Source organism: Acanthopagrus latus, chromosome 7, assembly GCF_904848185.1.
Source record: "Acanthopagrus latus isolate v.2019 chromosome 7, fAcaLat1.1, whole genome shotgun sequence".
Taxonomy (NCBI): domain Eukaryota; kingdom Metazoa; phylum Chordata; class Actinopteri; order Spariformes; family Sparidae; genus Acanthopagrus; species Acanthopagrus latus.
Genome location: NC_051045.1, coordinates 17,440,117 through 17,456,030, shown reverse-complemented (window position 1 = coordinate 17,456,030; position 15,914 = coordinate 17,440,117). Strand labels below are relative to the sequence as shown.

The 15,914-nt window shown below is 43.6% G+C and overlaps 1 protein-coding gene across 2 annotated transcripts; it reads left to right on the top strand.

Annotated features, from left to right (window-relative positions):
• Positions 1-12,277: 12,277 nt before the first annotated feature.
• On the top strand, positions 12,278-14,325 carry her9 (hairy-related 9). Of its 2 annotated transcripts, none has more exons than XM_037105740.1 (4): positions 12,278-12,662; positions 12,826-12,921; positions 13,029-13,116; positions 13,315-14,325. In XM_037105740.1, the coding sequence occupies exons 1-4, from the start codon at positions 12,555-12,557 to the stop codon at positions 13,893-13,895; spliced, it is 873 nt and encodes a 290-aa protein (XP_036961635.1). In that variant the 5' UTR covers positions 12,278-12,554; the 3' UTR covers positions 13,896-14,325. The 2 variants fall into 2 exon arrangements, with proteins under 2 accessions (XP_036961635.1, XP_036961634.1); XM_037105739.1 differs by having other exon boundaries at positions 12,279-12,662; positions 13,312-14,325.
• Positions 14,326-15,914: the final 1,589 nt, after the last annotated feature.

Here is a 15,914-nt window from a genome sequence, read left to right as displayed (position 1 = left end):
CCCAGGATTGGAGGGGGGCCGCGGAGGGGGCAGAGGGGGTCTGCTGGCTGGGTCAGCACCAGGCAGGGGGCTGGGGATGGGACAAGGAGGAGAAACACAAGAGGGAGAGCTGAAAATCACACTTTTCAGACCTTATTAATGGTGAGTTTGTATATGAGTGTGGGAAGATCGAGCGCGAGGGCCGCGTAAGGGAAAAAAGGTTGTGCCACATGGTGCTTTATGAAACGGGAGTCCATTCTGCGCTCTTTGATCTGTGCTTATTGTAATTGACTGCACAGTAGTCCACTTGTTTCCGCGCTGGTTGAATGGGCCAGGCGGTAGGTTCTCTTTGCCTTTACAGTGTGAGATATTCCAGAGTAAACAACCCCTCCTCGAGCCGCGATGAGATCCACGTGAAAGAGAGCGCAGTGACTAATGGGAGTGTTTGTCTGATGCTGCCAGCCTCAGCTTTTGTTTCCCCCGGGCTTTTGATGTGATTGATACATGGTGTTTTCAGAGACGCAAATCGTCTCCTACGCAATGTTTGGCCCAAAATAAAAAAAAGTTAAAGGGAGGGTATGCGCTGTGAAGTGTGTGAATCTCCACATCAGAGGGGCAGAGGAAGGGCGGCGGTGTTTGGGGTTTGGAGGGGACTTTGATGATGGGATGATGATCGAGGTGACCGCAAACATGGAAACGCTGTAAGCCCCTGGCCCTCTCTGTTCAGCCATTGTGTGCGCCGGTCATTGCTGCACTGAGGTGGTTTCGGCGATGACTAACGCGCACAAAAGTTCCCTTCGCCATTTTACTCTGGACATAAAAGAATCCAGCAAACTTGTCCTGCAGGTCTGCGTCCTTTGTTTTACCTCTGGCCTTGTGCAGGAATGTGCTGAGCTCAGGCCTCTGCAAGAAAACTGCGACATAAAGGATCGAGTCTGGGATCGGTACTCCACCAGCGTCCTGCAAAGTCAGCGAGCGGTGGAGAGTGATTTGTCTGTAGTTAGACAGCAGACGGTCTTCCTCATTTTCTTATGTTGATAAGGGAAACTGTGGAGGACTGTTCGGGGAGGCAGGACAGCCAAAGCTCAATCAACCTTTTGTTTTCCACCGAACCTCGAGAACAGCTGGAGGGCTCTTCAGGACATTAGGGTTTGATTTGTCAAATACACGACAGTTACAGTCACGGCAGTCGTTCCCGACAATGAAATGCTTTCGATTCAAGCACTCTTAAGAGTGACAAAAGAAGAAATAAAACAACAAAACATATTAAGGTGAATGAAACAGTGAAATGGGTTCCGTTATATTCTTTTGAGTTCATTATACACAAGCCCCTCAATCTAAATAATAGTTTTTTACATTGTATTCTTAAAGAGATGTACTGATGCATTGGGGGATATGAGAAAATGCTTTGTCTTGTTCAGTGGTTCAAGCAACGATCTTCATATACTGAAGCTTGGGTTGGCAGCTCGGGTGGCACACTGACCCAGAGCGTCGAGTACTTGACACCCTGGGGATGAGACTCAACAATCAGCTATTTTGTCCATGTTGGGGCCTTACTGTCAGTTGTGTGGGACCTGAGGCAAAGAGGGGACAGTGTACATGGGGTACATAAACAGCGATGGATGCGGCTCGTGGAGAATTCCCATATGGACACAGTCCAGAATTCTGGCTGCACCCCTTATTCCATGAATTGGTCTTTCGTGTTGAAACCTAATGCTAATTAACTCTGGCTGCAGGAATTCATATGTGTTATGCTGTAGGTCTTGGGATCCTCTGTCAGAAAAAAATTAAAAAACATAATGTTCTACGTCTGTTCTAGTAGCAGCTAATGTAGCCGTGATATGTTAGCCTCAAGAAGACCTTAGGGGGCGACGAAGAGGTCTGGAAAGCTCGCTTCTTCGTGCAAAATCAGTTCCCCTTAAAGGCAAGTTAACCATACATTATAACTATCAAGATACACGAATATGAACTGATGTAAATAAAAGAGTTTAACCGATTCTTTAGATATTCCTCAGCTGGTAAAAAGTGGATGGTAAATCTGGCGCACAGCTTGAGGCCCGGCCTTCTCCGCCTGTCACCTCGTCCCTCAGAATGGGCAGAGATTAAGGCCTTTTTCTGGTTCTCTAACCTCCTTTTTCGGGTGTAAAAAGAGTTGGTTTTACTGGGTCACCATTTTTGCACGTGCTGGATCTCCTGCGGTGCTGGTCAGTCAGAGTGGAATACCCCGGCTTCATGGGTTCACATCAACGCCATAAAGGAGTCTTTGTGGCCCATGAGAGGGGTCATCTCTCTCTTCCACTGGCCAATAAACGTTCACATTCTCCACCTTTCTTATGATTTTGTTTAGCTCGCGGACCCCGAACAAAAGTGCAAAAGACTTGGATTATTCACAGGGAAATGAATAAAGGATTAATTTGCATTGATTTTGCCCCTCCACAAAAGGAGTCATTTTTTGGCCAGAAGAACGAGAGAGCAAAGCATTTCTTCGGCCAACAAAAAATCGAACAATGAGATCAACAGCATCTTTTAATGTGGCGATCAAGGAGGGAAATCTCAAAATCGTCGCTTTGTCACTTCGTTAGTTTGAAGGATTTTCCACTTGGTCTGCCGGCAAAGATTGACTGTGACTTTTGTGTGGAATTTACGCTTTTTGGTCACAAATTAAGAAAACATCAGTCTAAATTTGAATAACTTGGCCTGTGAAAGCTCAGAGAGGGCCTTTATAAATCAAAAGTGACTGAGGGAGTCGGTATGTTAATGCGGCGACAAATGTGCCTTTTTCTTGCTCTGTGTTCGCTGCATTCAGCGCAGCCTGTGAAAAATCTTGTTCCCCTTTTACATGTGTTCGGTTCGGCCAGAATGGATTAGACACAAGCTCAGTTTAGAGCAAAGGAGGGGAAAAAAAGGTGATTTTCTGCCTGATTCGTCTGCGTGTATGTTGGTTATTTGCAAGCAGGCTGACATCTGGTGTAAATGAAGCACAAGAAAACAACCTGTAGTTTCAACACTTACAAGTTTCTTTGCTTCTTTGCTCACCCAGGAAGACTGATGACATTTACTTTTACCCTGTGTTCACCTCTTTATTAAATCCAGTGATGAAATGTAACTAAAGTACATTCACTCAAGTGCTGCACAATTTTAATGGTACTTTTGATCTACTTGAGATTTTACAATTTATCCTACTCTAGACATTTTGGAGGCAAATATTGCTCCAGAAAGAAGAAAAATTGCAGAAATAAATTTGAAAAAATGCATACATACATATATATGAAAATTAATGAGTCAAATAGAAATTGAAATGGAAAAGAAAATGTAGAGAGGGATGAATATGATGGAAAATGCAGATAATAAATATTACAGTTACTTTTTTTGTATCAACTTTTGTTTATTGAGTCATATTTATTTTTGCTAAAGTAGTGCTTTTTTAAATCAATTCATTTTATTGACAATCAGGTAATGAATAACTGATTCTGTTATTCAGAAAACTGCTGAATATCAGATCTGATCTGCTCTTTTTCAGGCCTGTAATGAGTTGACCTGTACTCTATGTATTTACTCCTTCATTTAATACTTTTGACCTGAAAGGTTAGTTTGACACTTCAGATACTTTGAAACTTTTACTCAAGTAATGTTATTATAGTGTTACAGATAATAGTTGTGTATCATTTAACTTTTACTCAAGTAAACTTAAGATAACTTTTTACAACACTGGTGTAGAAAAACTATTTCTTTGACAGTATTTCCAACATATTCAGTTCATATAGTAAACAGTATAGTTATATGTCATGTATAAAACAACCCAGTAATAAAAAAAATGAACAGGACAAATTCAGGTTAACAGGAGAATATGCATATTGTTGCACTCAGACTTCATTTCTTTGACACTAAGTCGATTTCTCGATTTTCTTTGCCCTCCACGTTTGATCCTTTGTCTTTTCCGTGCCCACCCTCTGTTTTGAATCCAAGGGCTTGTACGCAGAGGGATGAGGGGGTTGCCAGTCCCATGGAGCGCAACCTTGTTCCAGAGTGCCCAAAAGGGCCATATCTGTCATAGCACATTCCAGTGTGGAGCTATGATATGAATGAAGTGCTGTGGTGTGCCCAAGCTGCAAGTGTGGAGCTCAAAGGGTTGCTGAAATGCTGTAATGTAATTATGTGGACAGTCTCTCAGATCCATTAGCTTGAAATGGTTCCACAGCCCCTATTCAGTCAGTGGGGCTGCCATGTCTTTTCTCGGGAGGGGGGCTCTGAAGTCATCTGAAAAGACCTCCTCTGTACTCATTGTGCTCATTGTCTTTGTAAGCCTGTTATTAGTGGAGGAATCAAGTTACGGCACACCACTGATGAGAACTTCAGAGATTTTACAGTTACAGGTGGGGGGTATATTCTTAACTGGGCATCTGTGCGTATTAATCAAATCAAATTTGAAGAAAGAGAATTGATTTTGCATTGTGAGATCAAGGACTTTCAAAAACTTTTGCCCGCTTTAATGACTCCCTTCTAATTACCGAATCTGTTTAAGAGCAAATTATTTGGGGGTTTGCACCGCTACGATTAATTGTGTGGTTGTGTATTTCTTTAAAGGTGCACTATGTCGTTTTTGGGAGGAACTTTTAATCAGAAGTGAAAAACCGTCATTGATTGATTTTCACGCCGAGCCAAACTAAAAAGTTAAACTCTCCTGTCTCTGTTTTCATGATGAATAAACTGAATATACCAACTGACCTTAAAAACACATTTTCTTACTATTTTTCTTACTGCAATATAGTTAATATCACCTTTCTGAGTTTCTGAATGTCATTTCCCAAATGACATAGTGCCCCTTTAGGTGTTATTACACTGTTTCATCTAAACTGTCTTCCTGCCTACATGAGCAGTAATTTTCATCAAGGAAACTCTGAATTAACAAAACACATGCTCACGACACATCTTTTCAGTAGACGGTAAAGATTTGCAGGGTTTCGTCGTGATCATTTGAATGGGTGATATTTTTAATCCGTTGAGAATGGCGGTGACATCTTGTAAGCTCGTTTTTTATTTCACTTAAAAAGTATTTAACACGTACGCCGTGCAAACACCACTCTCATCGAATAAAAGTGGCGATTGCATTAGTCTTGTAGTTTACACGACATCCCTCAAACAGTTATCTAGGAATCAAATTAAAGGTTCCAGCAATTTCCAAAATTTGATTTAGAGCTTTGTGTTTACCTAATCTCTGGCATTCACACAGACACCAGTGGAAAATGTCCAAATGCGTCACTGCACAACTTTAAAGGCCTTTCCCATGTATAGCAGTCTAGTGACCCATTCTAAATAACCTATATCATTGGGGAACCGTGGTTTATAAAGGAGTCCATTGGGACCTCCGCTGAAAGGGTTTTTTTGGGTGGAAGCCTGGATGAAAAGTGCAAAGAGGAGGATAAAGAAAAAGTATAGGAGATGTCAGGACGCCTTTGGAGGGAAAACAAACTGCAGAGACCAATGTGAGTTGACTTAATCTGATTAGACTAACCTCATCAACAGCCCACTTAAAAGGGAGAAGAAAGCCCTGAATTGGGGCGAGAAGCAAGAGAAAAGGGTCTCTCTCTGTTCAGAAAGCCAAAGAGGCTCCGTGAATGCGGCACATTGTACTGGACATGCTGGTCTGCAGATGGCAAAATGACAACAAGCCGCTTGAAAAGTGAGGCAAATATAATTGATCTCAGGGTTGGTTTTTTTTTTTCTTTTTTTTTTCCCCTTGCAGGTATGAAAACAGCCAAGGGAGTAATGAGATTAAGGGAAGAATAAAGTGAAAGTCCATGAAAAAGAAATACCACTTTCGCTCACGTTTGTGGTGCAAACATGCAGCTTTGAAGCCTTTGACTGAGTCCACCCAGCCCTGTAATGCCATGAGAAATATTTCCAGATTCATATTAATTTATTCAAATACTGACCTCTGTAAAAGCGCCCCGCCGTCTTTGGTAATACATCAAACAGGGAGTAGAGGACCAGGAAAATAGCTGTTTTAATACCAGCACAATTGATGGGTGTAAAAAAAAAATGTTTTTAATACATCTGGCCACTCCCAAATTTTAAGCAAGCCCTAGCAACAATACACATGAAATATCTCATCCTGGCAGGGGGAAAATCCCCTCAGATCTTTTGCCACCGTCTGTGCGCAAAAGAGCACACTTTTTTCTTTTTTAAGGCACAAATATTTGTTGCTTAAATATTTCGTTTAATTAGATTCCATGATGAATTATCAGCCCTGTGTTTTTTGGGTTTTTTTTTTTTTTTTTTTGGTATTCTGCAAATCCCTGTACTTAAAAGGGGGGTTGAATGCGGCAGCCACAGGTGTCCTTTCACTCGGGGGCTTACAGATCTGCTGCTGTTGGCATTCTGGATTTACTTGTGTTTCACAAACCTCACAGCACTAACTAGCACTAACAGGAGCTTTGAAGTCCTGCTGTCGTCTCTGATTTGGAAACAGAGCGTCAGATGGTCACGTCCCGATCGTCATCGCGTCTCCGGATTTGTGTTGTGGAGGAAGTGCTCAGGTGCTTTACTGGCGTCATAGTTGTAATACCACATTGTAATAACACTCCATTACAAGCAGAAGTCCTACACTGAAAAGTGCATCTCAAGCAAAATTGTTATTCTCCAATCCATCACAGAGATTATGCTCTCTATAATTATATGGCTGGCTGGCTTTACATTCAACAATTAAATACTTTTATCATTATGGATATTTTACAGGCTGACCCCAGAACTTTTACGCTTTGTTTATCTAAATTGTTTTTATAAATAATACTTTTAGATCAATGTGCAAATAAAAGAAAAGGATTCAGCATTTCTCCTCAAGAATTAAAATTTTTTGGAATAAATACCATTTAGACGTTAGAAATCTGCATTATGCAAAACACTGAACAACAAAATAATTACTCAGTTTTGAAGATAAGGTGTAAATCCAATGATCCAAACATTTACAGATGAGGATCCAGATCTATGAAGTCAGTTTTTCTTAAGCCCATGCCTACAGATCAGACTACTAAATATTAAGACTGTAATTCTATCAATGATTATTTAAAATGCAAGTGTTATTTTAGCGTTGAAGCCATTTTGTACCCACAATCTTAAGCCTTGAAATAACGAGTAGCTCTCAAATACATGCAGCGCAGCAGAGGTTCAATATTTCCATCTGACTTTGGGAAGAAGAAGGTATAAAGTAGCCTAAAAATAGAAATACTAGGTACCAAGAGATACTAAGCACCCCCTGTGGACAAAAGCAGAATGAGCATCACCGCCTCCTGTTGTAGAGATCTTGATCTGGTTGGTGTTTGCATTTGTTTTTGGGAGTGTGTGAAAGAAAGAATTGGTTTAAACACAGCTGTTGAGGAGGTAATGTAATCTAGGAAGAATAACTGTAATATGACCACGGTGAAACAAAGTGAACACGTCTGATTGCCGCACCACCAGATTACAAAGTGGTTTCTTTCCTCGGGCTGAGACTGATCCAGCAAAGGTTTTGACTGTAACTATCAGGATTATACAGAAATGTCCGACTGATGGTCGTGTTTGTTTATAGAAGTCATACAGAGGCAACAGAGGAGAGAGAGAAGTTTCATAACCAGTTAAAAGTCCCTCATAGGACATTTAAAGGGGCACTATGTAGTTCTGGAGAAGAAATGCAAACTCATAACTTTTAACATTCATAATAAAAATGAGGTAATAATACAAACTCGGAAATATTTGTTTTTACCATTAGTGAATAAACAAGCTGTTCTCAGAGGAAACTAAGGTCCACAGAACACTGTTCGAAGCTAGAACGGTGGCAGGGTCCGCCAAATACAAACAAAGTGAAACAGCATGAAACTTTGTTTTCCTTTAAGGTCAGTTTCCTACTCCATTTATTTAGTCAATGAAGACTCCTCTGATTAATGTTAAAACGGCATAGTGCACCTTAGTAGTAGACAACAATGCTTGAGTAAATGTACACAGTTACAACTGCAAAAGATGAAATTGAAAATGTTTTCTGTCATTTAAACACCAAATCAAAGTTTTCGCTGGATTTGTAGCGTCCCCCTCGACGCCGCTTCGCCTCTGAAATGGCCACAGTATGTGAAACAAAACAAAAGCCACCCAAACAGGCTATGTGACCGCGCGGTGTCAGGGATTCATCGTGGTAAACACATCTACTAGCACTTGATTGGGGAGTGTGTATAAAGGGATTGTCGGGCCGACACCGGCTAATACAGATATAATTGACTCTCCTTCTGCATTCTGCACATGGATTTGGAGAAGTGCACAGGCTCATTGTACGGCAACAAATTAAGCATGCGGCAGTCAAAAGGAGCTGCTGAGCATTCCCCGGATCTGGACAACAGCCTACTGAACTCTGCTAAATCTGCAAACACAGCTTCGCCCTCCTTTTCGGGCCCTTTCATGTCCCCCGACATCTCCTCCCGCAGACCCCTGCCTCATAAAGCCGAGTCAAAAAGCAAGTACTTCTGCCTCTTGTCTGGTGAATGTTGATCATCTCTTAAAAACAGCGGCGATTTCTGTTCTCTACATTCCTCGTCGGCATCCGCTTTAATGATGCTCTAATGGCAGAGTCACTCCAAAAGTTTCTTTCAGTTGAAGGGGAATTCCTGTTCTCTTTGTCGTCTGAGCCGGAGATCTTTGAAATGCAAGAATGAAGGGGAGGGAATTATTGATGGATGGGGTTCGGAATACCGAGATCTGACAGGCTCGGCCCAACTTTGGATCCGGTTCAACAGGTGCTCCTCCACCTGTACGGAGTTATTAAAGTGAAAATCACATGAACTCCGCTGCTGCGGGGAGCAGTTGTGTAATCTGTGTGCTGCTGTGTAGAATTAGATCTGCATCATTTGGGCCGATCCGAAAGCAAATAAAGGCGATGTGAGCCCGAGCACACACAGCTGGCCCTTAAGACTCAGGATTCTGGGTAAACAAGTGTCCAGCATGCCTCAGCACAGCTCACCCATGGGGGCACATGAGCCACTGAACAATGACTGATACTCCACTAGAGACCGGACTGAAGCAGGGCTTAGCAAAATTTTATTACATTTGGCCTGTTTCAATAGACTGCCGAGCAAAAGAGGATCACAGACTTTGTCGTCAGTTTTAAGATTACTATGACATCCATGCCTCCTTAGACTCTGTAATGCTCCTATTGTGGCGGTACGCCCACTGACTTAATGTGGAAATCTGCTGTTCGCTCACATCAAGTTTTGATTTGTGTCACAGTTGCAGATTCATGAAGGGGGAACCAGCAACAGTAACTTGGTCCAGGTTTTTAGAAGTGTTACTAAAATGAGCAAATGTTTAACTTTTTAACTAACCTGGCAACAGACATTTCTTCTGCTTCAACGTATCATCATGAAATATACATGTTGAGTGCGCCCTGTGATGGACAGAATAATGAATCCATCAATGTTTAGATTGGTCCAAATAAACTTCAGGGTCACCGTACAGTTTTATATGTCACCAGGCACAAAGTCATGTGGGGAGAAAGAAAGTTTAACTGGATCAAACTGTTTCTGTTATAGAGCTAATAACTGAATAAACTCATGTTTCATCCTCTGTTGTTGTTATTTGTGACTCAAAACGGAAACGATCCAGTTGTCTTTGCAACAGCAGCATCATGTTTACATGTTTGTATCTTCAAACAGTGTTCTGGGGACATTATTTTCCTGTGAGATCAGTAAACCTCTGTTTATTCAGTGATGGAAAAACTAAATATTTATTTCTAAATTACTTTTTTCAAAACTTCAAAGTAACCCTTTGATGGTACTTCATGTCTTTTATTTCTGTTGCAGTGACTTTATTTTGTGCTCTGCAGATGCACTGATCCACTGATTTAATACTGATAAAACATACAAACATATTGTACTAACACTTTAGACATGACTTTTGGCAGAAATGACATCTTTGTATCTGTGTTTTTAGCACAATTTTTTTACGCAGTTTCATACAATATGCATGTATACATTCACATAAATTGTACCAGCAAATGTACATTATCTCCTATCTCCTTTTCCATGAAACATCCCCAAAACCAACACAAATTAGAGCACTTACCTCCACAAGATTTTGTCCTCCATCTGACTAGAATTTGGCTTCTAGATGTTTAATTGCAAAAAGTGCAAGAATCTCATGAGCAAACTAGTCCATCACTGAGACCCCTGTAGCAGCTTCAAGGACCCCTGAGAGTCCCAGACCCTACTTTGAGATCCGCTGTAGTATACTTATGTACATCTATTTCCTTTTGTGGTTTCCTTCTCATCACCTGTTTGCCTGTTTAGCTTCTGTTTTGTATTCTTTGACTGTTGGGGGGAAAAAAGAAATGTGACTTGTGTCTGACTTGATAACCTACCACTGTTTCCTACTATAAGCAGAAAGATAAGGACACTAGACTATGAAAACATTCTCATTAGACATACGCACATATAAAGTCCTATATAACCAAACACAAAAATACATTTTGCTTCATGTTATTACTTATCTCGATTTTTCAGCATCAACTTGAGCACAGATGCGCCCCCTTGTGGTCATCTCAACACGATGAGCATAAAAACTTGTCCTGTTCTTCCTCCAGACTTCATCTCTTCTTCCTTGTTTAAACGCCACAGCAAAGAGTATTTAAAGGAAATCCTACAGACAGTGAAAACAATTAGTGATTTAAGTGGAAATGGAAATAATTTGCAGCAGAGACAAGGTGACCTTTTCAGCACCCACAGATACATTTCCATCACAGCTGAGGTTTACATTGTTTTAAACATGCAGGCTTCATTGAAATTAGTTCATTAAACCTTAGACCTTCGGACGACAGTGCTTATTTACTTATTTAAATACCCCGGCAGCCATCCTGAGAGCTTCACTTCTCTTTAACACAGCAGGCGCTAGGTGGTGCTCTTCTCCTTCAAACGCTCTGTTTTCAAACACACGCACAGAGATCTGGTGGAGAGGAGCGGAGCTGTCACAGTTAACTGTCAGGTGAAGCATCAGTCGGGGTTTTGATGGTTTCGTGCACCAGATACGTTTGTCACCACATTCTCACCGTTCATTTGGCACACTGACACATTGTTGGGGCTCTATTTTTGTTGTTTTAGTTGTTGTTGCAGTGTGTACCTTTACCTCGGGTGATGTTGCTGTTTTTTTTTTTCCTGAAAACGCTTATTGACCCTATTTATGTAATAACTGGGTCACTGAACTGAAGCTGGTCCTTCAGAGAAATGAAATCTGTCATCCAGCACAGTGATCTATTCTATTCTATTCTATTCTATTCTATTCTATTCTGTCATATCCTGCTTATTCTATTCCACTTAAATGTAATGTTTCCTGGTTCTCAGCCTTGATATTATACGCTCCTTGATCTCCGGGCTATAATCTGCAGGTTTTGGCACGTGCTCCGCGTAGACCGGGGAAGACTTTGCGGGAATGGCACGCGGACAGATGTGCCCCCCTTCCTCCTCCTCCTCTTCCCCTTTGAGCGGCTCCCGCGCCGCGATGATTGACACAGAGCCGTCCGCTCAGCCAATCGCCGCGCGCCCTGCCGTATTTGCATAAAGCGGCCGCACGCCATTGGCCTGGTGCGAGCTACTGCAAACCGCCTCGCGTGCCATTACAGATGTCTTCTCCTCGGAGGCGCAAGAGGAGCGCGTTAAAAATAGACGTAAATGTGTGGGTGTTTTGTTTTAATGCTAAGGGGGGCGAGGTGATGATTATGCATTAATCAGGTAAACAAATAAATAAAGATGTGTTTGTCGAGAGGAGGGCGAAGAGTTTATACACATTCTGAGCGTCGGAGCACGTGAGGCATCGATTCGAACAAACAAACAAAAATAGAATTTATAACCTTTTATTTACTTCAATAAACACAGATGTTTGTGGTTCTTCAACTAAACGACGCACTGTAGGGGACATGAGACTGCAGACTCTACATTCTTACACACACACACACACACACACACACACACACACACACACACACACACCAGGCAGTATAACATTTTTGACGCGCACGGAACAAAGTTGGAAGCAAACATCCAGCGCATTCCCCCTCCCTTATCACTTCACTTCACAGCCCTGCCGGCCCGGGCTGCTGCTGCTCGCTCCGCTTTGTTGTTTGTCCCTGCAGGGCTGATTGAGCAGCGCGTGACTGACGGCCCGCGGGGGTGTTGTCCAATCAGCGGCCTGCCCCGCGCCCAATGGGTGAGTCCTCGCTGCTATTGGCTGAGGCGAGTGTGGGAAAGAATGCAGAGAGGGATTCACACGAACTGGGAGCACGCGAGCCGTCTATAAGTACGGCCGCGGCGTGTGTCGGCGGCAGAAACGCAGAGTCGGCCCCGCACGGCGCAACGCACGCCCCGCAACACTCAGATGACAGCTCAGTGATAACGCAACAGCTAAAGAAGTGACTGGACTGCCAGGCGTCTCTTACATGTGCATCTGCAGCGGCTGAATTATTATTATTTTTTATCGCCTTTTCACCCGACCACAACAATCTCGAACCTTTTCCCGAGAGGATTTACTTGTTTCTTTTTTTCTGACGCGTTCAGCGGGTTTGAGCAACGATGCCAGCTGACACTATGGAAAAGCAGACGGCTTCTCCCATCGCCGGAGCCCCTGCGAACGGATCACACACACCGGACAAACCGAAAAATGCAAGCGAGCATAGAAAAGTAAGTAAAGAGCAAAATATAATGTGAAATGTTCTTGAGAAAGTTTTTTTTTTTGTAATTATTCATTTATTTTTATGAAACCTCATGAAATGTTTGTCATAATTGTGTGACACATCATGCACCGTGAACAAGTTATTTATGCATTTATGTTTCCTCTTTGCAGTCATCCAAACCGATCATGGAGAAACGCCGGAGAGCAAGAATCAACGAAAGTCTCGGGCAGCTCAAGACTCTCATCCTGGACGCACTTAAAAAAGATGTAAGTTGAGATCACTGTCACAACTCTTTTGATGCTCATAAATAGTTGATTTGTTTAAAATGTGCCTTGGATACAAACTCAACTCTCTCTCATGTTCCGTCCCACAGAGCTCCAGACACTCCAAGCTTGAGAAAGCGGACATCCTGGAGATGACGGTGAAGCACTTGAGGAACCTGCAGCGCGTCCAGATGAGCGGTAAGTTTATTTAACAATTCAGTTCAACGGTGAAATAAAATTTGGGGATAAAAAACAAAAAACAAAAACAAACAAACAAACACACACACACACACACACACACACACACACACACACACACACACAAACACCCTGAAGTCACATACAAGCTTCCGACGCGTCACTCATGTCACCTTTTCTCCTCTCCCTCCCCAGCAGCGCTCTCAGCGGACGCCACCGTCCTCAGCAAATACAGAGCAGGATTCAACGAGTGCATGAACGAGGTCACCCGCTTCCTGTCCACCTCAGAGGGGGTGAACACGGAGGTGAGGTCCCGGCTCCTCAACCACCTGTCCAGCTGCATGGGCCAGATGATGTCCATGAACTACCCACAGCAGGCCGCGTCCCAGCAGGCTCACCTGGCGCAGCCTCTCCACGTGCAGCTGCCATCCACCCTTCCCATCAGCGGCGCCGCGATGAGCTCCAAACTCAGCCCGGCCGAGGCCGTCTCCCCGAAGGTCTTTGGAGGCTTCCAGCTGGTGCCCGCAACGGATGGACAGTTCGCTTTTTTGATCCCAAACCCGGCCTTTGCCTCCGCCACAGCCCCCGTCATCCCCCTTTACGCAAACGCAGGAGTGCCCGTTGCGCTCAACGCCAGTCCCGTGCACGGCAGCTCGGCGCCCACTGCAGCATCTCCGGTCCACGGCATGACGTCCTTCTCCGGGGGACCTCAAGCGGTCAGCCCGGTCGGGGTCAGCACCGGCTCGGAGGGCAGCGAGCCTGTGTGGCGGCCTTGGTAGCGCAAAGGATCAGAGACTCATGTGAAACCAGTTTGCATTACTTTTTCCAGTTTAGACTTTTAACTGAGTGCACACACGACCTGGAAACTTTTCTGCTACGGGACGGTAACTCTAACCACTTAATGCCTCCGGTAGTCGTCATTGTTTCGTTTTATGGAACATGTTTTTACGTAAATTTATCGCCTGATTCCAACATTTGGAGGTCGGTGATAGATGCTGTACATGCAGATGGAAGATTTATAGGAGAGGTTTGTTTTTTTTGTTATGAAGTACTTTTTATGAAAAGGTTTAGTTTTGTACAGAGTTGTTATTGATTGTTATACCAAAGCTGTGTTTTATATTCTTTGTTGTTTTGTGTTGAAAAAAAAGAAAAAAAAACTGAAGTTGGGTGATGGCCCATTGTTTGAATAAAAGAGATTTCAGAAATTGACTTTCTTGTCTAAAGCCTGTTTCTATCATGTTCATCTGATATTTTTCATACTTTGTTAAAGAGGAAAAGTTCCCGTGGGGGCGTGCTTAAGTTCGATTTTCATGCGTACAAGACACGCCAAACATAACTCAGGGAATGTGACTTTGATACAGACTCAGAGCTGCAGCCTGTCGACTCTGCTCCCAATATGAACTCCTTCATCAGTTAATTTACTAACTTTTAAGCGGCCACCTTGTCACCATGCAGTTTGGCGGGAGCTCCATGCATCTGGCCCGGCCGGAGAATGGTCCGGCGGACAATGGGGGTGTATTTTTTTTTTTTCTATTGCTATAAAGGTAATTAAAAGTTTGAAAGGGGTCTCATCCTGTATGCAGCGGGAGCTTTAAGAAGTCTTAAACCCTATTCATGAGCCTGGGAAATGCGCTCAGGGGTTAATGTCACTAACAGATTGCCTCAGTGAAAGAAGAATATGGAAGGATCCTCGCTTCCTTTTGTGGATCAATTGTTCGATTCCACTCCCATGTGGGCCTACACCGAAATAAAGGAGAAAACGAGGGAACTTGGCTCGACTTTTGTTTGATGGCAGGGGGAAGCAGGGGTCGACAGATGAGCTCAGAACATCTGAAGCTTGGTGGTGACTCTCCAGAATCTCATTTGAATTGCACTCACATAAAGTCTGTGGCCTACATCTGCTCAGGTGATTTTTCACTTTCCTGCGCGTCGCCGCCCCCTCACCCTGTCTCTGTTTATCTCTGGGTGTAAACTTATCTCCCCTCGGTGAGTGGGGTCCGGAACTGAGAGCCGTGTTTTCTGTGTCGGGCGGCGTGCATGGCGCTAGCCGTGTGTCAGCCACTTGCAGTCAGCGGGCCCCTTTACTTGGGATTAGGTTACAGGCGGTCAAAACCCCTCAAAATTTAATACTCCACTGGCGCGCCGTGGGTGCGCATGGCTGGCACAGGCCCGTGTGTTTTAAAGTGTTTCTCAACCCTGCCCCACAACACCAGTGTATACACTTTCTAACTGCTTTCCTCTGCTCAGAACACGCATTTAATCTTTGATTCATGGTGCGGATCCCGTGCGTAAAAGCACAAAAGGTCTCACATTCTGTGTCAAAATCTGGTCTTCAGAGCCGAGAACAGTGGGAGATCTCCTCTCAGGGATTTTGCGCTGTCAGTATGCCATCCACTCGAGCGAGAAAATGGCTATGGCAGCACATACTGATACTCTTTACATACTGAGTAAAGAGGGAGTTTGAACACACTTTCGGTTCAGGAACATTCGGGGATGTACGGAAACAAACACGGAGTTTGATCAAACTTAAAGGTGAAGCTGTCGGCGACATTCAGTCGCCCTTTCTTTCGGTCACCGTGACTCCCTTTTACAGTTGGACTGTCTTGCTGAATCGTGTAGTTGCGTTCTCACTTTCTCCCCGCAGTGTGCCAGTGCCCTGTGGATGACACTGCCGTTAACTGGCATACTGAAACCTCTCTGCCACTGATGTTGAGGCAGCTTCCTCCTGCGAGGACGCATATTGAAACACCGGTTGGCAGCGTGTGTGGGTTCTGCGGTCGTTCCTGCTGCCTTCGTGT